We start from the raw sequence: 23614 nt of genomic DNA, 5'->3' as shown, positions 1-23614 counted from the left end.
ACATGTAACATTTAGTGCTGAGCAAATGCTAAACAATAACAGTATTAAGTATATTAATGACATCAAATTCATTATTTTGTTAAAACAAAGCAACATACAGCTAAAAATGCTTGCTAAGTAGTGGAAATGAATAGGGCTCTATGGGATGTTTGGAACTTTGAGCTCCACAACCCGGAAGCTGCGCAGAAAAATGTCCCGCCCCCGTTACAACGGTTCCCTATGGGAGTGTCGCCACTCTGTTCTCTCTACCGCTCTGGTAGCTGCAGGCCACTTCAAAATGCAAACTGAATCAATAACTCTTCGTTGTGTAGTCCTCAGCCCAGGACTCAACAAAGACGTTTTGTTTTTATAGTAGCTTGTACCATGAAAATAGGGGAACAACTGGAAATGGCCAGACATTTACATGTAAAGTGTGTAGCAAGCACAAGCCTGCTCAGTCGTGCATAGCACTAGCACTTTTTTTGGCTGCTTCTGTATTTTAGTGGACGGAATAGCAGATCATTCTGGTCTGCATCCCTGATATAGCACCTGATGCAATTATCTTTATATTTATCTGGGCTTGGAACTGGCGCTGATCAGTGCACCTTCCAATGGCTAGACTGTTCGGCTTCCCAACCATAGCCAATAACGTCTGTGTAGATGCCTGACATGAGAGGACAACTGAGATTTGAACCCATATCTCAGTGGTAGTGGGGGTGGATTTTGTTTGTTTGTTTATTGGGATTTTAACGTCATGTTTTACACTTTGGTTACATTCATGACAAGAACAGTAGTTACTCATTACACAAGGTTCTTCAGTTCACAAAGTTATATCAAACACAGTCCAGGAAAATTTTTTATCTCCAATTCACCTCAGTTGCATGTCTTTGGACTGTGGGGGGGAAACTGGAGACACAAGGAGAACATGCAAACTCCACACAGGAAGGACCCGAACCGGACCACCTGGGGATCGAACCCAGGACCTTCTTGCTGTGAGGAGACAGTGCTACTCACTGGAGTGGGGGTGGCATAGAAGTCTAAAGTGCTAACCCACCACTGCGAAGATCTCCATGCGCGATACTGCAGTACGTCCCCACCTCAACAAGCATGATGGAAAGGGCGTTCCACTGTCTATGGCCTTACTTGGTTGGAAGTGTGTGGGGGAGGTTATCGGCATTAAGATACTCTTTTTGTTTTATGACGGCACTTTATCCTGGTCAGGGTTGGGGCAGGTCCGTTTCCACCAGGGAAACACTGGGTGCCAAGCAGTAAATACCCTTGAGAGGGCGCCAATCCATCGCATGGCTTCGGCCAACACCCATCCCTCAGACATAGCTATAGATGTGTCTGGATAGATGCTGGCCAGCCGATAGCATGGTGAGCCAGAGCAGGGATTTTTAAACTTTTTCAAGCAATCGACATTAAGTCCATGATTTTTTTTTACATGTCCCAGGCAACACAAACAATGACTTTTACAATGCATTTACGTGCCTGTTAAAATCCATTTCTTTAATTATTATTATTTTTCTGTGCGACCCATTTAAAAAAAACTGGGCTAGTGTAATAGAATTGTGGCAAAAAAATTTGCCTGAGCAGGTAATAGCAGGCAGCTAGGGGACCGAGCCAAGTAGACTGGGTGGTCAGGTCATGAGATGGCTGGAGTAGAGAGCAAGGAAAATAAAAAATAAATAGTAGAGGGGTAACCGTTTTCTGATACGTTTATAGCAGTTGCCATTTGGGGTGAAGTATTAAAATAAGAGCTTCTTACCGCTAGACAGAGAAAAGAAAGCACAGTGAGATGTTGAAACCAAAGCAAGAAAGAAAACTGATTCCATGACTCTTTGAATTTGTCCCAGTTGATACCAACTTAAGTTTTTAAAACCTCCTCTTGACCAGGCTGGATGCTTTAATCACATAGGTTGAAAGATCAGTAAATCCTTAGTGAAAGAACGGGTGAAGCTTTAACTCCTTCACCTTAATCAGGATCATTATTTTCCTCAAGAAGCTCCACAACACATGCAAATGCACTTGATGTTCACAATTTGTTTTCCTTCAACAAATTGGTGCCATAAACACTACAGTATACAAGCAAGTTGTTAAAAAATAGGTATTAGACATATTGCACAAAGCAGATCACATTAATATGTTATAAAAGCAAATTGGGTTTAAATATATGTTTTAAAAAGGTGGATTTTAATGTACAGTAGTCAGCTCCAAAATTAATGGCACCATTGTTTTGTTTTTCATACCTCACAACCAGCCTAGCTGGCCCAGACCGAAACGTTGTTGCAATTTTTCGGCTAGCATGCCAGCATTGATGCATGGCATTTACCAAGCCTTCAAACCTACCTTGCCAATAAACTATTTTGAAGTCTTTTCTATCATCTAACCACAAACATTATAGACATGAAGTACCAGGTGATTTCAAATTAAAGCTAGATGCCAAGATGCCAAAACTCGGTTGAAGTTGGATCTTTCAGCAGAAACCATTACCACAAAACTAACCCTAATGGTATAATGACCACAACCAACACAATCCCTTTCTCCTCAACTAAAATCTATTGAAAAGCTGTGGGTTAAGCTGATGTAAATCTAGAAGTAAGAAACTTGGAAGGATTTAGTAAAATTCTGCATTAAGGAGGATTCTAAGATTCCTTGATATGTGTTTTCTAATGTCACTAGGTCCTAAAAACTGTAGTACAGTTTGTATAGCAAAAGAAGGAAACACAAAACACTTAATGTAGGTGCTGCTAATTCACATATGTGGTTTTTTGTTCAAATATAAGGTTGGAATTTTTCCTGCATCACTGTTGACAACCCTAAAACAATACAATAATTTACGGTGAAAAAATTGACTCTTTAGACATGATGCCAACAATTTCAAAGCCGACTGTATTACTTAAATAACTAAGCAAATTAATGCTATTGGGTAGCAAAAACTAGATGGCTACAAAAATCAACAGAATGTAGTATTAATTATTCATCCTTACCATTATGTGCCTCTCCAGTCACAGTGCCCTCTCCTTGAGGATTGCCGTCCTGATCCCTCCACTTCCAGTCAATACCACGCACCACCCGGGCACCTGGCACTATATACTTCATTACTTGAGATCGGAAGAGGCGTCGCTGGCGACGTAGGTTGGCTTCAGCCTCCTTCACAGCTTTACCTGAAAACACAGCATAGATACAAAGGGTGCAGAGGTTCAGTTTCAGCCCTGATCTCGATAAACATCGCTTAATCTGATTCGCATATATTGTTCTGGTTCAACTGTTGCAAATAACACGTGTTTAAATTAAACAGAGCCCTGGTCATTTCTTACCAAGCTGGTCTTCACACACGCCCGTGACCGTGCCGTAGATCTCCAGTCCAGAAAGAGAGAGGTAGTGTGTTTGACCGCTGGCGTTTTTGCCCATCTGCTTGATGCGGATGTGTCGCCAGCCTTGTTTCTCATCCTTGGAAGGGTCCAAAGGCCATGTGGCGGTTGAACTAAAGACAAAAAGTCAAAAAAGGGGATAAATCCATCAGTTACAATGATGACACGTCAGCAGTACCGTGTCTGACTTATTTCCAACAATTTACATAGCCGTCATGATTGTGTTAGATTTTAAATGGGAAAAGAGAGCATATCCGATAACAGCATATGAAAGAGTATTAGTTTCACTAATATTGAAAGCTGCATGACTGGATCAGACTGATTTTTCTGATATGATCTGACATTAGGGCATAACTTTTCTGGGTGTGCAGAGATGTTTATTCATTAGGATTTCAACGTCATGTTCTACACTTACATTCATTACAAGACAGGTAAGCCAGATTATACAAGATTCATCAGTTTAAGTTAATAACTTGATAAGAGTATCTGTCTGGCTGAATATTTCATTCACTGTATGTGGTATAGCTAGTTTTTGTTGTTCTTTGTGGTACTTTGGGCACTTAGCATGTGTTTAATTGTTATAGGTAATTTACAGTAATCTAGTTTTTGTAATGAAGGGTTTACAAATGACTACAAAAACTACATCCTGAAAGCTGAACTGGTTTTGCTCGTGATGTGTCTGTCTTACTGTTCTACATTACTGCCAGTTATTTGCACAACATAATACAATGTATTTTAATCAGATTTTTTGCATCTGATTATGATGGTCACATGTAATCTTGTAAAATGAAACGTTTACGCTCAAAAGCCCACCAACAGGGTTAAGTTAAGGCAAAGTGAAAAAAAATTTCCACAAAAGAAGTTTATGTAGACTTTTACCATAAACAGTGATGGGCTCTATATTTTTATAATCTATTAATATATTCTAAACTGCTTTGCATAACAGTGTTTGGTAAATGTCACAAATGTAAACTCATTCATGTTGGCCACAAACAAATGATTCCAAGCCAAATACATAACACAAGCTATGGCATAAAGCCAGCCCTGTTTTAAATGGACTGCCTTAATTTAACTAAACACAGACCAACATTCAGACTTAAAGAGGTTGTGTAAGCTTTTCCGTTATTCAAGGATTTTTTTTTGCTAACGACAACCCTTACCCAGGCTCATTGAGGCTCCCATCATCCACGTGGGTGTAGAGAGTCATCCAATTCTGGCCATCTTTGGACACCTGGAAGACCCAGTTTCGGAGTGCGGAGCGACCGTAGCCGCGAGCGTGGCGCAGAGTGTAGGCAGAGGGGATGACCCATAGCCCTAGGTCCACAGCAAACCATGCATTCTTATCATCATTGGTGTGGCAATTGAGGGCTGAGCTGTCTCTGCTGAGGATGTCTTCTAGACGACCATAGGGAAGATTCCTGCCCTCTGATGAGGTCACCACCACCAGGCCATAAGCAGCAGGGTTTACCCACTCGTACGCAGTCCTAAACAAGGTTCCCATTAAAATCAGCATCAAATCCCATGAAATAAATAGCAGTAAGATACAGCACATATAGTACACAGTACTTCAAAAAACAAACAAGGCTCACTTTGCATTCGTGCCAATCCAGTAAACAATGCCATTCTCATCAAAGTCATGCTGGTGTCTGAAGACAAAACTTTGGCCTTCACGCAGCTTCCTCACAAAGATGAAAGAGGAGCGATCAAAGTCATACCACTGCTTCGCCACCTGAAGAACAAATATTAGAGTGATGAATTCCTCGGAAATGTGCAAAGGGTGGCCAATTCCCAAAGTAAGATTGAGAGCAATGTGAAACCCACCATTTTAAGCAGGTACTGCTCCAGTGACTCAACAGTAGCAAGAGGTTCCATCTTCAGCATCCTGCCTGTCCGATCAATCAGTGCTGTCTCACCTGGAGCCCGTTCCAACCGGAAACGCAACCTCCTGGTGAGAATCTGAAACACAAAATTCACAACTGCATCAGCATACATACTGCAGTAGCTGACTGCAGATGATAAAAATCCCATGATATTCTGGACACCAGCAAGAACCAGGCAAGAAGTTCTTTGCTTGGGAGGAACAGTGGTCTAACATGCTGGCACATAACTGCAGAGAATCTGAATCTCAGCAAGTCACTCACCTGGTCGGGCATCCATACAAACACAATTAGCCATGTTTGAGGTTGGGAAGGTCAGATGATGTATCTCCAGAACTTTGGGGGGGAGGGGTTTTGCAATATGGATTTAAGGAAACCCAAGTGGCAGGTGATAAGAAGTGGCTGTAGATTGGACGTGTCAGAGGGGCATGTGGCGATCCAACTCTTCTTGATTTACATTTTCGGCATTTAGCAGATGTTTTTATCCAAAGCGACTTACAGAACTGTGACATTATACCGTTTAAGCATTTAAGGGTTAAGGGCCTTGCTCTTAGTAGTGCTGGTAGTGGTGAGTCTTGAAGCAGTGACCTTTGAATTACTAGTCCAGTATCTTAACCACTAGGCTACAACTGCCCTTGATCAGATCAAAGGTTGTGCAAGCAGAAGCGGATTCAGGATCAGGGTTTGAAAATGACTAGATTTGTGGGATAAAGGAGGGGAAATGTAGTAAAAACTAAAAAAAAAAAGAATGTTTACCTGCAAGTTATAGGTTGAGCCTGGTGTGTCGTACAAGTGAAGAGGTAGCCGTTCTATAGACTCCAGTACTGCTATCAGTTTGCGGATTAAGGCAACTGCTGGTCGGCTAAAACAAGTACATGAAACACTTTAAAAATGGAAATTCATAAGTGTGAAATAATAAACTTAAAAACATTTTTATTTATTCATAATAAATAATTTACTCCTACCTTTCATCATCTTCATTTTCACTGAAAGCAGACTTGAAAACATTTATTCTTTCCATTAACGGCTTACAATCATGTTTTACGTCAAGTTCCATGCTCTGTTAAAGGAAAAACGCAAATGTTTACATAAGGCATGTTAAATAAATGCAAACAGATATGATCTAGTTCTGTACACCTGAATGACTTACATTATTAAGGACTGTAAAAAGTGCTTGCACAAGGCCACTGCTGCACATTTCATAGGGAGAAATTGTGTTTTCGTCCTTGAGAACTACAATCAAGTTTTCCAAAGCTGTTTTCATCAGGTCTCGCCACGTATTCTCTCCTTCAATACACTACAACAGAGAGGAAACAAAAGCATGTCATATCTACAGCAGAGTCTGACATGACCTTCATCAGCCCTCAATACCAATAGTTTTTTTTTTTTTTTTTTCATATAAACAATATACTACATAACACGAATCTAGAATTACTAATCTATTTTTTTTTATTTTATTTTTTTTATTTTAATACACCTTGACATGTCAAGGGGTCCATCAAAATGATTACAACATTACAACCTAGTATTTGACTCCACTTCTCATGTTTAAGTAATTATACACACAATCAGCCAAAATATGAGGACAATCCCCAAATATGTGCATATCAATGCCTGTTAAATGTTGGACTGATGGTAGGTGCTTTTAATACGCGTGTTAAATACAGCATAAAGACCTGGCCAGCCAAAGTACCCATAGGCACCAGAAATAGACACTGAACAATGAAAGAAGGTAAAGTCAAAATCATCTGGACGGCCAAGTGCATGTGCATCTGCTGAAGGACCTGCTGTTAATGTCCTGGTAGGAGATATGACCAAACACTATCAAATGATTTGTAGAGTCCATGTCCAGGCGGATCAAATCAGTTTCGACAGCATATTGGGAGAACAGTCCTAATATTTTGGCTCATCTGTGTACATAGTCAAGTTTGACCCATCCTAATAAATTTTAGGTGGACCCACTAGGTGTTTTTCAATAAAAATAAAATGGATTGGGTTTTTAATAATTACACAGGTATTTAATTATTACACAGTTAATTGTGGCTTATTACTATACTAGTTTTATACTAGTTTCAGCACCCTTTTTGTCTTTCTATACAGGTACCCTGAACCCTCCTGCCTAAACCACCCATCACATAAACCCTAAAAATCCAGGGATGAGGGGAACATGGCTTTTTCCAATAGGTGGTTCAACAAGCTAAAAGTCAGGGCTCATAGTCAGAGTTTGCCATTTTTTGTACAATATACTTAAGTTACCCCCTTTTAATGACAAACAATAAAACTACATTTTGTGCTTGCACCAACCAATTACATTTTACTGTCCAAATTACCATCCAAGTACATTTAAGAGGCACTAGGAAAAATGCACTGTAAGCAAAAGTAAACTACTAATGAAATACTATAATAAATGGTTTATTCCTGAGCAGAGCAAACAGCTCTTCATACCTGTCTGTTGGTATGCAGCTCCCACGCAGACTCCAACTGAGTAGCAATGTTCCTCAAGGTGACCACAACACCTCTGGGCATGCTCTCCACAGCTTTAAAGTGATCATCATACAAATCTCTAGCCATTGTTTTCACCTATAGAACGCGGGAGGAGAATCTGTTAGTGAGGCGCCACCTTTTGTTTTACATAGTTCACCTACAAGCACATTTGGGGATGTAAATCTTAGGACACCTTACAATATGATAATTCTATCATGGTCAATCTCCATTCTACACCTAGATCTAATAATGGCTTAATAATATATTCAAATTTTTAAAAGGACTTGTTCTAGCTTTGTGAATCTGCGCTGAACATTTATTTAAAGCTAATGCTCGGCTGATTTTAAACTGAATAAGTAGCACATGATAATCACATGATAAAGTAATAGTCTATAAGTGATAGCGAGAATTTCTCGGAAATGCTAGTCATAGAAGTGCAGTACTAAGCGGTTATCAAAAAAAAGAGTACACACTGTCCATTAAAATAAACTTTGCTATTAGCATGAACAAAGACACCGCTAGTGATATTGATTCCTCCACATAAAGCACTGAAAATCAAGAACTTGGCTTTTACAGCTGACCAGCTAAAGTTAGCAAGCTTGATTCTTGTTTAACTGTTTCCTCCTTTAGGCTGTACTATGTGACTGATAATGCCACAGATGTGTACAATAATGTTTCCATGCTTGTAACGCTTGTGTAATAATGAGGCTCAGGCTAGATGGTGTCTGTATTGCCCACCCAGTTAGTACTTCAGTAAGTACTATTTAGTGCAGGGTAGTGTGTACCACCAATAAGATTCATTTCTGGTAAGTTTGGCAGTCTACCTAAAAGATTCCACTTTTTGATCAGTAAACAAGGTAAGCCAGAACTAAAACGTTTACCTTTTGTTTAGTCTTTTCTAATTTGGATTTGAGCTTCCTTCCTCGTTTTCCAGTCCAGCCAGTCACAAACTCGGACCCTGGAATATACAAGCAACAGGATATTGAAGGTGGTTAAAAACAAAAAGAACCACCAAATATCATGGAGTAAAAATGAGAACATTCTAAAAAATTTAGAAATTATTTTACTGTAAATGTCTCAAGTACACTTGTTGGCAGTCCAGCTATTTAACCGCTAACAAACAAAACTTTATGGCCAAAAGGATGTGGCCAATCTTACAATTACAGTTTAGATGAGTTTAGATGTTCGATAAACATGACTTGCGAACAGGTGTTTTGAATTACGTATAACTGTGTCTGATCTCTGCTTCTGATCTGTGAGATGTTTCATATATTCTTCCTATGTCTACATGAATTCTCTCTGGGAAACGATATTTTCTCACACCTCCCAAAACATGCAAACAATGGGCAGGCTACTATTAAATTGCTCTTAGGTGTAATCATTATTTTGGCTGCGTCACAAACTAAATGCAATCGTTTTGAACAGCATGTCAAATTAGTGCACTACCAATGGTGTTATTTCCATTGTGACCCTATAGGTTTTTGGTTCATACCCCAAGTACTAAACAAAGATTGGTTATATAGACAGTGTTTGACTCACAAAAATACAAAACTACACGAATAAACTGTCACACGTCCACCCTTTGCTTACCAAGTGAGGTTTCAGCAGTGAAGGAGTGCTTAGTGCCCCTGTTGGACTCGAACACAAAGCCGGGCAGATCCTCTTTCAGGATGGTGGCCTGCTGACCATCTGAGTTATGGATAGCAATCTCACCCTCTTTCAGGCAGGTGAGAGACCAGTTACCAACACTGAGTTTTGTTGGCCCCACTGCTGACAGGATAGGCTGGCTGGCTGTCACCGGTTTGACCTGACTCCTGGCGCGCTGCAGCTTCTCCAGAAATTCACTCCGGCTCTCTGAAAAAGCAGCTACGGTTAGTGTTTCACACACTCAAATATAGATGTACGCAGGCGGCAAGAACTAAAATGTTCTGCCAAAACTAAACAGTGGTAAAACAACTCTTAATTACCACCATGAAGAAATGTCCAGCACATGCATGTGTTATGCTTTGTAACATGGAAAATGGTACATATAAACTGTCTGATCAAATAATGGCATTCGTTCTTAATTAAACAATACATTTCAATAAGATCTGTTAAATACAATCAGCCAACAAGTCACCTGAACTGTCAGAGCCTCCCTCCGGGCTGCCACTGGAGTACATTGTAGCCAATTTGCCATCCAGAATAAAGCGGAACCAGCCATTGCTGCCATTGGAGAGCTCCAGTGCAGCAGCATCACTCCAAATATACAGACAGTCCCTGCCTCTGATGATGGACCAGTCCCGCCAGTGGTAGGGCTTGCCCTGCTGGATCTCTTTGGCATCTTCCTGTGGTTCATCCTCCTGAAAGAATATACATAGGTGTTTCAATTTTTCATTTATGTAAAATGACAAAGTACTTATGTACACAACATGAATAGCCCTAAACATTAATAAGGAATATGGCCAACTTTAGGCAGCTGCCTAATGCAGATTTCTTTACTTGACTGTGAAATGGTTACCAAAATTTCCCAAATAACAGCACTAGCTGACCAGACATTACTGGAAATGTGCCACACAATCATTAAGCTCTTCACTACCACCATTCAAGTGCCAGCGGAAAGTGGACGGCTTCGTCAATGATTTTATGCATATTAATGGGTGTGGCTGATGCCACTGAATAAAAGGGGGTCCATGGACTTTTGCAATCTAATAAAGCTAAAAATATTAAATAAATGACCAATATCTAAACAATTTGACTTCAAATGTGACCTGTTTGTTACCTTCTCAGGCTTGGCTTCTTCTTCATTTTCATCATCTGAGGTGGGTCCTGCCAGAGTGGACACCTTATTGATAACACCTAATCTAGCCAGCTGGTCCAAGAACACATCTCCTCCTTTGTCGACTAGATCTCTGATAATCTGCAGAGCCAGCAAGTGACCATCGTCGTCATCCTGTGAATATCAAGAGAAAAGACTATCCTTAGTTCACATCCTACTACCTAATAATGTCTGACCACTGCAGAGCACATTTGCAGCTCATGGGAAATATAAACACACTCAGCAATGGGAATAAGGACAGTGGTGTAGCTGTGTATGAGAGTCAAAACCATAACAGATGGACAGCGAGATTAGGACCATGTTTAGCACTGACCTCCTGATCCAGCACTGTGGCAGTAATTTCCACCAGGACCGTGGGCAGATTGTGTCCAGCATCTGAGTCACACACCTCTTTAAGCAGCACTTCAGAACTGTAATGCACCATCTTTCTGATCAGAGCTAAACTTGCTTTCCTAGAGTGGAAGAAAGCATTTAATTCTGGTTAACCTGACAGTCTTCCGAAATCCCATACACAAGACATTCAGAATTCATTGCTACAGAGTACATATACTGTTTATTACATATAAAGGAACATCATGTGATTAAAATGTTCTCCCTATCCTAACAAGAAGGAACATACACAGCTACTAAATGGTACTTAATCATCCAATACCGTTTTTTTGGAGCCAAGACATAAAGAGTAGAACAGATGTAAATATTTTTGCAGATATTGTATAACATGCTTTTACAATGTCATAAAAAGCACAAAACAACAGAAATCAGTTTACACAATGTTCTTTTTTTCCCTCATGACTAGTCACATGGCTTAACGGATCAAAGCTACAAGCAACTACAAGCCATTTTAATCATAGCTGCTTGTGCTTTGGTCAATAAAAGTACATTTCGCCTTTTTTAATGAAGTTTTTAGAAGTCAGTTTCATGACATCAAGCCAGGTTAGAATTAAAATTGATGGTTGAAGTATATCCTGTGTGTATATTAATAAACTGGTATAGTGAATATCAAAACTGGGCTGAAAAGAAACAAAGTGGCCACCCTAAATCATTTTCATTTCATATATCTGAATATATATAGCAGTAACATACTGAACAGGGTGCCAATCCATCACTTAGACATAGCCAATCATCTTGTTTAGACGCCCGGCCGGCCGAAAGCAGTGCTGAGATTCGGATCTGAATTTTAGTGGTGGTGGGGTAGTGAAATAGACCTCTGTGTGACCCCATAAGAAGCCTAAACCATATTTAGCTTTAACACTGCATTTTGCACTGTGCCTTTTCAAACCAGAGGCTCTGTCCCAAACCACATACCACTGTACTCAGACGCTTGCACCATCTTGATAGATTAAAAGTAAGTGCAGCTGACGGCAGTTTAGACTGTGCTAATGTGGGACTAAGCTTTAGCCCTCAGAATTAAATCCTGCAGGAGCTAGAGGAAGCCTGAGCTCAGGTAGGACTATTTCTTGCTAGTCATATACCTGCTTTGTTAAACAGGTACACACAAAACACACAGTGACACCCAAAAATACCTTATTGAGGGTAGCATGGTGTGCTGAAAAGTTTGTGCAAATACTGGAAGCAGCCTCTTCAGATAAATGGGCGCCATCTCAGGGTCTCCTTTTGGCTCACTGCCCTCCTCCTCTTCCTTGTTGACATCCTTCTTTTTCTTGTCATCCCCCTTGTTCACAGGACACATCCAGTCTCCTACAGTAAAAGGATATGCAGAAATCTGAAACCTTGACTATATGATTAAGTACACATGCATGCACAAATCCTTTATATAATGTGAAAATTAAACATAACGCAAAGCAAAAGTTCCCGTTTCCAGACCTCTTAATACTGAACTAAGATTATCATAATATACCACCAGTAATAAATGTTAAGTCCAGTTTACTGTTATGCAAGTTATTTTTTGCAAGTACAGCCAAGCTGAGACACTATTACTATGCCACAATCACTAAGTTGCCGCTTATAGGTTGTAACTGTAGGTCAACAGGCCTGGAGTTAAGGCTAGCATTGCATGACTGACAAGCATAGAGATGAATTGTGTGTAAACTTTTATATTCATGGTAACTTCACACTTTCCAAATTTTATGCTGACATGACCATGAAGAGTAACACTAGAGCTAATGGTCTGTTACCTAAAATTCAGGTTTGGGTGAAACATTAATCCAGCATTAATATTATGGAATAAATCCTCACCAGTGAGTTAAATGTTGAATCGGAAACAAAAAGCAGAACTCACCAGGAGACTGGAGGATTGCAACAACCTCACTGTGGCCCCTCTCCCTGGCTTTGTCTAACGGAGTTTTACCATCTTCGTCTCTCAGGTCAGGGTTGGCTCCGTGGCGCAACAAAGTCTGCAGAAGGAAAACATTGTAAGTACACAAACGCCAAAGCTAGAACAAACAGAGCTAGTACATGGACACAATTACAGCTCACGTTACCTTTGCTACTTGAGGTCGTCCAAAACAGGCTGCATAATGCAGAGAGGATGACCTTTGGCCTCGGTTCACATCAGCACCTCTCTCACACAAAAACTCCACCTAACACGAGCCAGAACCAGAGCCAGATTAGACCTCACAGAATTATCCAGTAACAATACAGTTTGAGACATGTAACTGGCTTGCTAACCTGCATAACACTGCAATAAGCCTAACGACATAAAGTAATCACAACCTGTGGCATGGCTGCCTCATTTTGACAAGCCTGCACACGTGTTTTTAGCCCTGACCTTTGCACATACCACTAATAAAAAATTATAAAAATATGTAAATAATAAACATCAGCATTTTTCAGCCAGCACCTCAGAGGCTTGCTGATTCTAGCCCCACTTCTGCTAGGTTTCACTGTTGGGCCCCTGAGCAAGGTCCTTAACCCAGAAATAACTGCACTGTATTCAGTAAAACATTGGATAACATTGTAAATGCATTAAATGTAAACGAATAAAATGGAACACAATTGGATATTTTAGTTAATTCTTGTACATTTGTAATAGCCTTTATTAAAATGATTTTAATTATTTAAAAATAAAGATAATTTTAATATTTAAAAAATGTATGTCAAATTGGCCGCTTGTCAAAAAGCCTACTTGTTTAGATTTTTTGGGTGACTTTGGTGGTCTTACTCATGGAATTGCTTTTTCACTGTAGCTAAACCAACTTGGATCTGGGACATCGAAAGTATCAGTTATTGGGCATGAAGTCCAGTCAAATGTTATGGTTTTGCAAATGATGCACATGTTACTAAAATAAATGATAATAAATACACTACTTCCCTTTTTAGTAAATGCTTTAACTTAATCTATGTCATGGTTTAAATGCTCTGAAGAGGGTGCTGATGCATTACAGAGCATCACATACTAAACCGCTTAGTCATTCAGCACTGGAGGCAATTTAGAGCTGCCAATCCACTAATTTGCATGTGCTTGGAAGGTGGAAAACCATGGCATCAACAGGAAATCCAAGCAGACATAAAATAAGCATGCAAAACTCCTTAGACAGTGACCAGAGAAGAGGTTTATACCCAAGTCCCAAAGACTCTCTTGCTGTGAAACAGGTTCTATTTGATCTGCTTAACTGAACTAAGAGGGGAAATTAACTTTAAGATGAAAAGCCTATGCAATTAAAATCGCTTGGGCACTTTATTTATTGAAAAGACAAAATTCTTACCATTTCTTGTGTACCAAACGCTGACGCCCAATTTAAAAGTGTCTGCCCAACATCATCCATGAAGTTCACTTCAAAAGCTTGAAAATAAATAAATAGATAAATTTAAAAAACAACAAATAACACATACATGTGACCAAAACCAGATCCAAACAACTGTACAATCTTACCTCCGGTATCAATGGCATCGATGAGTGCATCTGTGTCTTTACTGCGGATACAGTCAATAAGCTGGCGATGCGAGCGCTCACCAGAGCTGTCAAGGCGCCGCAAACCTGGAATCCGGCCACCCGAGCCTGCTGTGGATTTGGGCAAGGCCTTGCGTCCTTCAAAGAGCAGCACCAGCAGCAGATCCACAAGGCGCATTGTATCCAGCACACAGCGCTCATCGCCCTGTAGTGCACTCTCCATAGAGTCAGGAAGCTCTGAGCGTAGTAGGTCCTAAATTGAACAGACAGAGGGGTTAAGCCAAAAGATTTAGGTTTGCCAAAACCTAATAACACAGAACTGCACAGTGCAGCACTGCATACTTCATTCGTCTTTGCATGTTAATCCCCTCTCATAACTATGATGCCACCTGTATCTTTAACATAGCTTGTACAAACCTGTACATAGATATGCTGGTTAAATGTGGATAGTGCTTACATGAGTAACGAGCGGTGAACCCCTGCACAGTGTGGACAGCAGACTAACAATGGTGGACACTTGATTGCTGAGTTTGGAATCAGAAGCAGATGGATTAGCACCGCTGGACACTCTGCCGGGTTTGCAGGTGGAGGAGGGACCCGGGACTGAGCCTCCGGCAGCAGCCATGCGAGACAACAGCTCCACACTCAGGCCGTGCTTTGCCAGTGGAGCTGGATCGACCCCACGACGTGTAAAGCGATCAGCTAAAGATGCGAAGCAACGTAGGGCTCCATCAGAAACCTGCAACAGCAAAACAGCATTCAGCATTCTCCAAATGGATGGGATATGATTTTTCATCCTATTGTTTTTAGGAATTGGTTTGTTTGAATTGATATCATGTACAAATATGTTCTTTGAATAATGGAATTCACTACCTGGTGGTCTTCATGCTTCAACAGACTGGAGAGTGACTCCACACAAGTCTCCAGCGACGAGTCCTGTGGTTCCATCTTACTACAGAGTCGAGACACTACGGCCATGGCTGAGTGAAGCGTGTCTTTATGCACCAGGTGACCGCTGTCTCTAATAAAACTTAGAACACAGTTCAGTCCCCCAGCCTCAAACACAGCACCAGACTCTCGTGTGCAGATCAGCTCCAGCACCTAAGAAGATAGAAATAGTAAAACAGCTGCAGGAATTAAGAATTTATTTCCGTTAACTAAATCCCTAAAGTCGTATTTAAAGTCGAGTAGTATTATTATCTGTAACTATGCAAACCTAACTACTTTCTATCTTATTTCTCAATGAAAATGTAGCCAGAGATAACCAGTGCTGCCAAGGCTAACCAAGTTACCATCATACTATTACAGAGCATTCATTTTACCCCATGGTTTAGCCCATCTGGCACCAACACACACACACAAAAACAAGTTAAACTGTGGACTTGCCTGACCACTGAACACGTTTCCACTGTCTTTCGTCCTCTTAAAGTAATACAGTTTCAGGCTGCATTTTTTGATGCAGTGGTGTATTGTGTTAAGTGACAATGATTTTCCGAAGTGATCAGAGTTTGCAATTTAGCAGTGTTACTGGTCTAGTCAGGTTCCAAAGACACAGTAAGGTACATTATGGGAAGGGAAGGTAATATGTTGCTGGTTTAAGCCCCCCTTCCACCACCAGGTTACAAATGTTGGGCTGCGGAGCAAGGTCATTCACCAACAATTGCTTGCACTGTATCAGTCACAATTGCAGTTCGCTTCAGATAAGTGTCCGCTAGATGGTGCAAATACTTGGACAGTTTCCAAAATTTCATGGGTTCATTCTTTAGCTTTTATGAAATAAATAAGTGCAAGGCAGCAGCTTATAGTGAAAATACAGACTAATAAGATCAGCAGAATTAAAGTCAGGATGACTCATTAGGGAACTGCAACTCTACATCTACAAAGAAAGTATTGTGTCACTAAGGAGTAAAAAAAAAAAACCCACCACAACACAAAGCTATTGTTTTACCCTAAGTAGAGAAAGTAGCACTTACCTTTACACACTGCTCTGCCAAATCTCTGCTAGTCCTATTGTTGAGCTCTACCACCACCAGTCGGTTACAAAGTGCCTTAATAGCTCCATCCACTCCAACAATCCTGCGTGTGCACTCAGCAGATACATCTAGGTAGTACGTGATGGCCCTAGCCGTCACTTCCAGAACATTGTCAGGGGCACTTTCATCCAAGAAGATCTTACACAGGGCTGGAAGAAACGTTCTAGGTGGACACCTGGGGCAACAATGCAAATGGTAATGAAAAGTATGAATAAAAAAAACATGAACAAACCGAAGACATCCTCTTGAGAAACAGATCCTAATAGGCCTTGCTTCTAAAACGGTTAAACCATGTATATTTAGTCGTAGCCTAGTGGGTAGCGCTTTGGGCTATTAATCAGTGGGCTAAGAGTTTGAATAGTGGCTCTGCCCTGTAGCCTCTGCACACTTGTACACATATACTGGTGCTGGTCATAAAATTAGAATATCATGAAAAAGTTGATTTATTTCAGTAATTCCATTCAAAAAGTGAAACTTGTATATTATATTCATTCATTACACACAGACTGATATATTTCAAATGTTTATTTCTTTTAATGTTGATGATTATACCTGACAACTAATGAAAACCCCAAATTCAGTATCTCAGAAAATTAGAATATTATTTAAGACCAATACAAAAAAAGGATTTTTAGAAATGTTGGCCAACTGAAAAGTATGAACATGAAAAGTATGAGCATGTACAGCACTCAATACTTAGTTGGGGCTCCTTTTGCCTGGATTACTGCAGCAATGTGGCGTGGCATGGAGTCCATCAGTCTGTGGCACTGCTCAGGTGTTATGAGAGCCCAGGTTGCTCTGATAGTGGCCTTCAGCTCTTCTGAATTGTTGGGTCTGGCGTATCGCATCTTCCTCTTCACAATACCCCATAGATTTTCTATGGGGTTAAGGTCAGGCGAGTTTGCTGGCCAATTAAGAACAGGGATACCATGGTCCTTAAACCAGGTACTGGTAGCTTTGGCACTGTGTGCAGGTGCCAAGTCCTGTTGGAAAATTTAATCTGCATTTCCATAAAGTTGGTCAGCAGCAGGAAGCATGAAGTGCTCTAAAACTTCCTGGTAGACGGCTGCGTTGACCTTGGACCTCAGAAAACACAGTGGACCAACACCAGCAGATGACATGGCACTCCAAACCATCACTGACTGTGGAAACTTTACACTGGACCTCAAGCAACGTGGATTCTGTGCCTCTCCTCTCTTCCTCCAGACTCTGGGACCTTGATTTCCAAAGGTAATGCAAAATTTACTTTCATCAGAGAACATAACTTTGGACCACTCGGCAGTCCTTTTTGTCTTTAGCCCAGGCGAGACGCTTCTGACGCCGTCTCTTGTTCAAGAGTGGCTTGACACAAGGAATGTGACAGCTGAAATCCATGTCTTGCATACGTCTGTGCGTGGTGGTTCTTGAAGCACTGACTCCAGCTGCAGTCCACTCTTCGTGAATCTCCCCCACATTTTTGAATGGGTTTTGTTTCACAATCCTCTCCAGGGTGCGGTTATCCCTATTGCTTGTACACTTTTTTCTACCACATCTTTTCCTTCCCTTCACCTCTCTATTAATGTGCTTGGACACAGAGCTCTGTGAACAGCCAGCCTCTTTAGCAATGACCTTTTGTGTCTTGCCCTCCTTGTGCAAGGTGTCAATGGTCGTCTTTTGGACAACTGTCAAGTCGGCAGTCTTCCCCATGATTGTGTAGCCTACAGAACTAGACTGAGAGACCATTTAAAGGCCTTTGCAGGTGTTTTGAGTTAATTAGCTGATTAGAGTGTGGCACCAGGTGTGTTCAATATTGTACCTTGTCACAATATTCTAATTTTCTGAGATACTGAATTTGAGGTTTTCATTAGTTGTCAGTTATAATCATCAACATTAAAAGAAATAAACATTTGAAATATATCAGTCTGTGTGTAATGAATGAATATAATATACAAGTTTCACTTTTTGAATGGAATTACTGAAATAAATCAACTTTTTCATGATTTTCTAATTTTATGACCAGCACCAGTATGACACATACAGCCCTTTCACCCTAGATCATCATAGTTTTACCTGAGTTAGCCTAAGATTCTGTAGGACAAAAATAATAGCACAATTACTTCTGCAGCTTTACTGCTGACCATATATAACGTATGTTTATATTAATATGACTTTTGGTATAGGCAGGATAGATCAATCACTGTATACTGTAAACGATTGCAAAAAGTTGTATTCCCAAAATTGACTAGGCAGAGACTAAGTCTGTATTTAAAAAGTGTAAAATGTCTAAAAGATTTTACTACAGCAATATATTACATAACATAATTTTGGCCAGACTGCCCACTCCTACTCTAAATATTATGTAACTAAAGGCCTTCAATGAACTTATTATGGATTTTAACACTTGGGGCAAGTGCCACAGTAGGTAGCATGAACTAAAGACCTGTAGTGGATTTTTTCCCCCCATAATCTCAACTTTTAAAGTTAATACACAAGACACAAAAGATAAGATTAACTGGATTTACGTTTCAAAGCAGCGGTCCACATTATCTGACATGAGCAGAAGCATGCAGAGCTGCTCCAGGGCGATGAGCTGCATGTCGCGTTCATCGCCCTGACCCATCTGCAGCCATTCCAGCAGAGTGTCTGGGTCCACGTCGGCCATGACACCCAGTCACAGCTTCCGCCAGTCAGAGAAAAGAAAAGAATAAGGGCAGTCACTGGTCCTTTTGCTGGCTCATGAAGTCTTCACCTTAAAGGAAGCAACAAAGTCACAATTAGGAAAAAAAAGACTGATGAATTAATTTACCAAACCTTCTGGGCAGGGTAGACACAACCCACCGATTTGTTTTCCACTTCTGAATGGACATAATGCAAGTTATAATAAACATTATATTTTTTAGATTATCAACTATCTAGAACGAGCGCCCAGGTGGCACACCAGCGCCGAGATTCTGAACTCCTCGGTTTGAAACTCAGCGTTGCCACCGGTCGGCTGGGCGCCATCTAGCGGGCATAATTGGCAGTGCCTACAGCAGACACGGTTCTGCTAGGGCGGCATGACCGGACTATGCGAGTGGCATCTTCAAATGCTGTGTAAGGACCCTGATTGGCAGATAGATACCTGTGCAGAGTGCAGAGGTGAAAAAGGGTTCCGCAAAGGGCTGCGCGTGGGTCGGAGCAGCAATATGCCCACCTTAACGGCAATCAGGGATCCCCCAGCAGCAGTAGACAAAATGGGAGAAAATGCATAAATAATATTGAGAAAAAAAAAAAACTATCTAGAATGAAAAAAAGTTTACAACTGATCCTTTATTGCTTTTAAAATTTATGAAGGAAATATTTTTGTAAATGAACTTTGCAATAACATACAAGTTAGACCTTTACAAGTGTGTGTCAAAGGTAGACATAACATTCCTGTGTGCATGTGAATCTTTATTCACAAGAAGCTTAGCACAAGGGCAAGTGAATGAGCACTGAGGATTAAATCTCAATACCAACCTTTCTGTTCCATTTATTAGAGCCTAAAGTCTAAAAAGGTGAGAGTGCTACACAATTCTCTTTAACACTGACCACTAATCCTGACATATAGCCTGCAGTCCCAAATCAAAAAATATTCCAAAGTACTTCATCAATTTTTCATTACAATAAAACAAGCACAAATGATTTCTATATAGATCCAACAGTACCAAACACCATAACCTTAACTAGAGATGGGACGATCGATCGGCTACGAATCGGTATTGGCCGATTTTTAATCAAAATATGCTATCGGCGATCGGCGATATTTCCTAAAAGTAGCCGATCCGATCGTGTGATATATAAAGAGCATGTTAAGTTAACAGCTCAGTGGATTGATCCAGACTTTGAGCTACGAAGCACCAACCATCACATCACCATTCATCAACCATCGTACAGAAACCATCGTGAAAGCTCTTACGATGTAATTTTGCTGATTGTAATATTTACTTTAAAAAGATAATTCAACCCGGTCACATCTGAGTCGATTCTATCAGCACGTTATATAAACTCCTGGTTCACTTTGGTAAATCGTAAGCGGTTCTTACTTGTGATGTAGATGAGAACAGAAAACGTTACAGAGCCAATCCGAGGAAAACTTTTAGCTCCTTAGACGGAATGAGTCTGACTCGGTTACAGATCTGTGGTAATAGCAGTTTAATTAAGCTTTTTAATGAAGCTTTTTAATGTAAGAGAGTCACACAAAATGTTCTGTAGTAGCTGGTGTTTATTTAAAACCACGACATTTAATTAATAACAGTAAACACGGAGAGATAACTGAGAAGAGAAACTTACGCTTCACATAAAAACGAATCAACTCATGAATCAATGAATCACTTAAAGCGTTACTGTGAACAAAGCGTATCTTCTAAAGGCACACACGCACGGCTCCGGTTTATCTTTACTGTGAGGCTCTTTTACTGCTAATCCCCCCCTCCCCCCCCATCGGAATCGGCTATCGGCCGATGTCCCTGAAAGGAGATCGGAATCGGTGCCAAAAACCCATCTCTAACCATAACCATAACCTTTGGTGGGCATTAAAGGATTTTGGAAAATCAGGGGGAAAAAATAATAATAATAATTTGGGCATCCGGTGGGGCAGCGGCCCAACACACTAGCACACCTCTGAGAAGTGTTTGAACACATTTGGCAGTGTTCTAAGAAGGGAAGGTTAAAAAAGGTCTCTTTCCACAGCTGCTGCAATATGCACTCTAGAGTACCAGTTTCTGCGATGGCAGGAGTTCAGGGTGTGAGTCAGAGGAAGCTAGGCATTGCTCCCCGTATGAATTTTTTTTAAATACAAAAAATTAACATACAAACAGCAGGATAACCAGAATATCTTAGATTGATTGATCAACAATAAAATGTTTGCTGCTGTTTTTTTCTTAGACAAATCTCTAACGTTAACTGCTGTGGTACTTTAAACAAGCAGCAGGTCTGAATCGGTCAGGGTGGAACAGGGAATGTTGAGTTTAGATGTGAACGTTAACATAAGATTAATTTACAATAACAAGCAGTGATTTTTATTTTCTTTATAGTGAGTCTACTGTGAAATTTCACTATGGGTCACACATTCATTATATACAACCAGATCAACTCAGGTAATCTCCATTACAGCCTAACATTAGACTGATAATCATGGGTCATGGATTAAAACAGAAATATGAAAGATTGTCTATAAAAACAAGTAGTTTACATTAGTCATCAGCATGATATTTAGATGTTAAATGATGACGTTAAGCAAAATTCTACAAAATGTTTTTATTTTGACTATAATGCATACAGGCCTGCAGTCAACATTTAACCAGTCAGACTTTGCCATCATTGCCAATAATCTACTCAAAGTAGCAAATTTAGTAGAAGGTACAAACTGCGATCATGCGTTAAACACTGTTCAAGCTTATAGAAGTGATAAGGATTTAGGTGCATGTGTGATCAAATGTGCTGTTTAATTGTGTCATCTTATTACTTTTTTATTCGACATTGGTGTAAATGCTAAGGCTCAAAGACAGTTCAGTTTTTTTGTTTTTTTTGCCTGGGCCAAATAAGTACATGCAATAAGCAGCCGCCACCAACTACGGGACTCGTTTGAAACGATAGGCTAGATTTTTATTATTTGGTACGGGTACATGAGACTCCAGCAGGTCAAATTCTATACAGCAAAATTTGCCATGTGGGCCATTCTACACAGGTTAATGGGCTGATTCAGGCTACATGTTTGACACCACTGATTCAGATGTGCCAGGAATTAGGAATGGTAATGATAAACCTGTTAGGAAATTACTGACAAAGAAGTCAGATTAATGCGGCTGGTTAAAATTATTTAAATTATTCTCCAACATAAGATGGTTGATTATGATTGAGAGTGAAACTACAGATCACTACACACTGAAGGGATAGAGCGAGAGTTAAATTAAAGGCTCACCCTCAGTGTAAAAACACATGCAGATCTAACCCAAAAAAGAAAACTTTAATTTATGCATTTAATTCCTTTTAATCATGAATAACGAAACTACTATGCTTAAACAAAAAGTCACAAAAGGAAAGCTGTTACACATCAGTGTGGAGTCTGATTGCATATTAACCTTTACCGGCAATTTTATTTGTTTAAAAAATAATAATGAGAACGTTTTATGACGTTTCATGACCCAGTATAAGGGTAAAACTTATTATAATATAACTACACTAATGATGTCTGGAATTAGATTAATATTAGCAGTATATCCTACTAGAGATGGTATCTTTATACCAGAATGCTGAATCAGTTGTTCATCTCACTGTTCTACATTTGCACCATATTCAACACGTTACACTGTTTTACTTTATAAAGCGTAAACACTCATTTATATAAAATTAATATAGTGAGTTTGAGATGATCCAATTTGTGCACATTAAACCCAAGCTGCAAGGATGTAAATGCACTGAGAGCACCGTACACAATTTAAATATGGTCACATTTCAATTGATAAAAAATAATCTGTTAGCATTATGCAGAGCTGAAAAAAATGTGAGTGTGATGAAGCTTAAATGAACCACCACTGTTTGGTGCTACGATTTCCACAAGTGCAACAGTTTTGTTCCCCAGCAGGCCAGCACAGGTCTATATTTAGGCACAAAAGTAAGTAAAACAGTCGCACTGAGCCCTGACCTGCATAACCATCCTTGAGAGACTGGTTCACTCTTTTGCATTTGCAAATGCATTTGCTTCAGTGAAATCTGGCCTGCCTGGTTAAACAGCTCTTAAACAAGCTAGATAAAGCAAGTAATAATTATATTAAATTATATTACAAATAATAATTATTAAATAAACCCCAACTGCTAATTTAATTAGACATCTGTTGCCAAACTATCATTTACAAGTACACCATGTGCTCAAACATCATGTGAAGACCATTTTAAACACAGTGACATTTTAACAAGCTAGAACAGCATGACCATTAGCAGTTTCATGTCGTCACTTGTAAGCTAGCATTAACCAAATGCATAATGTACACAACTGTGTACTCCAAAAGATGAGAACACTTCACCTCAATCATACAAACCTAAAAATCAAACAAAAAACAATGACTGATGTTGGCAAATTAAAGTTTTAGTTAAATGATTTGTTTGATTATTTACAATTCTTTTTAAGTTGGCCTATAAACAACATTATAAAACCATGGTTATGAACATTAATCACTTTTATTTGCGTCTCTTAAAAAAGA

At 39.9% G+C, this 23614-nt stretch overlaps 1 protein-coding gene across 7 annotated transcripts in view; it reads right to left on the bottom strand.

The window, feature by feature from the left end:
- Positions 1 to 23614, bottom strand: part of hectd1 (HECT domain containing 1) — a 54901-nt gene that overhangs the window by 26071 nt on the left and 5216 nt on the right. For 6 of the 7 annotated variants that reach the window (XM_063007302.1, XM_063007306.1, XM_063007304.1 and 3 more), the window contains exons 2-24: positions 18917 to 19143; positions 16356 to 16590; positions 15256 to 15483; positions 14840 to 15121; positions 14365 to 14635; positions 14198 to 14274; positions 12974 to 13072; positions 12772 to 12886; positions 12056 to 12230; positions 10846 to 10984; positions 10476 to 10646; positions 9834 to 10056; positions 9305 to 9568; positions 8596 to 8672; positions 7676 to 7810; positions 6381 to 6527; positions 6196 to 6290; positions 5987 to 6092; positions 5175 to 5309; positions 4943 to 5082; positions 4514 to 4837; positions 3300 to 3466; positions 2970 to 3146 (exon numbers count right to left, since the gene is read on the bottom strand). In XM_063007302.1, the coding sequence (XP_062863372.1) occupies positions 2970 to 3146; positions 3300 to 3466; positions 4514 to 4837; positions 4943 to 5082; positions 5175 to 5309; positions 5987 to 6092; positions 6196 to 6290; positions 6381 to 6527; positions 7676 to 7810; positions 8596 to 8672; positions 9305 to 9568; positions 9834 to 10056; positions 10476 to 10646; positions 10846 to 10984; positions 12056 to 12230; positions 12772 to 12886; positions 12974 to 13072; positions 14198 to 14274; positions 14365 to 14635; positions 14840 to 15121; positions 15256 to 15483; positions 16356 to 16590; positions 18917 to 19056 (3922 nt within the window). In that variant the 5' untranslated portion in view covers positions 19057 to 19143. Of the gene's footprint in view, positions 1 to 2969; positions 3147 to 3299; positions 3467 to 4513; positions 4838 to 4942; positions 5083 to 5174; positions 5310 to 5986; positions 6093 to 6195; positions 6291 to 6380; positions 6528 to 7675; positions 7811 to 8595; positions 8673 to 9304; positions 9569 to 9833; positions 10057 to 10475; positions 10647 to 10845; positions 10985 to 12055; positions 12231 to 12771; positions 12887 to 12973; positions 13073 to 14197; positions 14275 to 14364; positions 14636 to 14839; positions 15122 to 15255; positions 15484 to 16355; positions 16591 to 18916; positions 19191 to 23614 lie in introns of those variants that run through there. The other variant, XM_063007303.1, reaches the window with a different exon arrangement.

Source organism: Trichomycterus rosablanca, chromosome 13 (assembly GCF_030014385.1).
Source record: "Trichomycterus rosablanca isolate fTriRos1 chromosome 13, fTriRos1.hap1, whole genome shotgun sequence".
NCBI classification, from domain to species: domain Eukaryota; kingdom Metazoa; phylum Chordata; class Actinopteri; order Siluriformes; family Trichomycteridae; genus Trichomycterus; species Trichomycterus rosablanca.
Note: the sequence above shows the minus strand (reverse complement) of the source record. Positions and strands in the feature narration are given on the sequence as shown.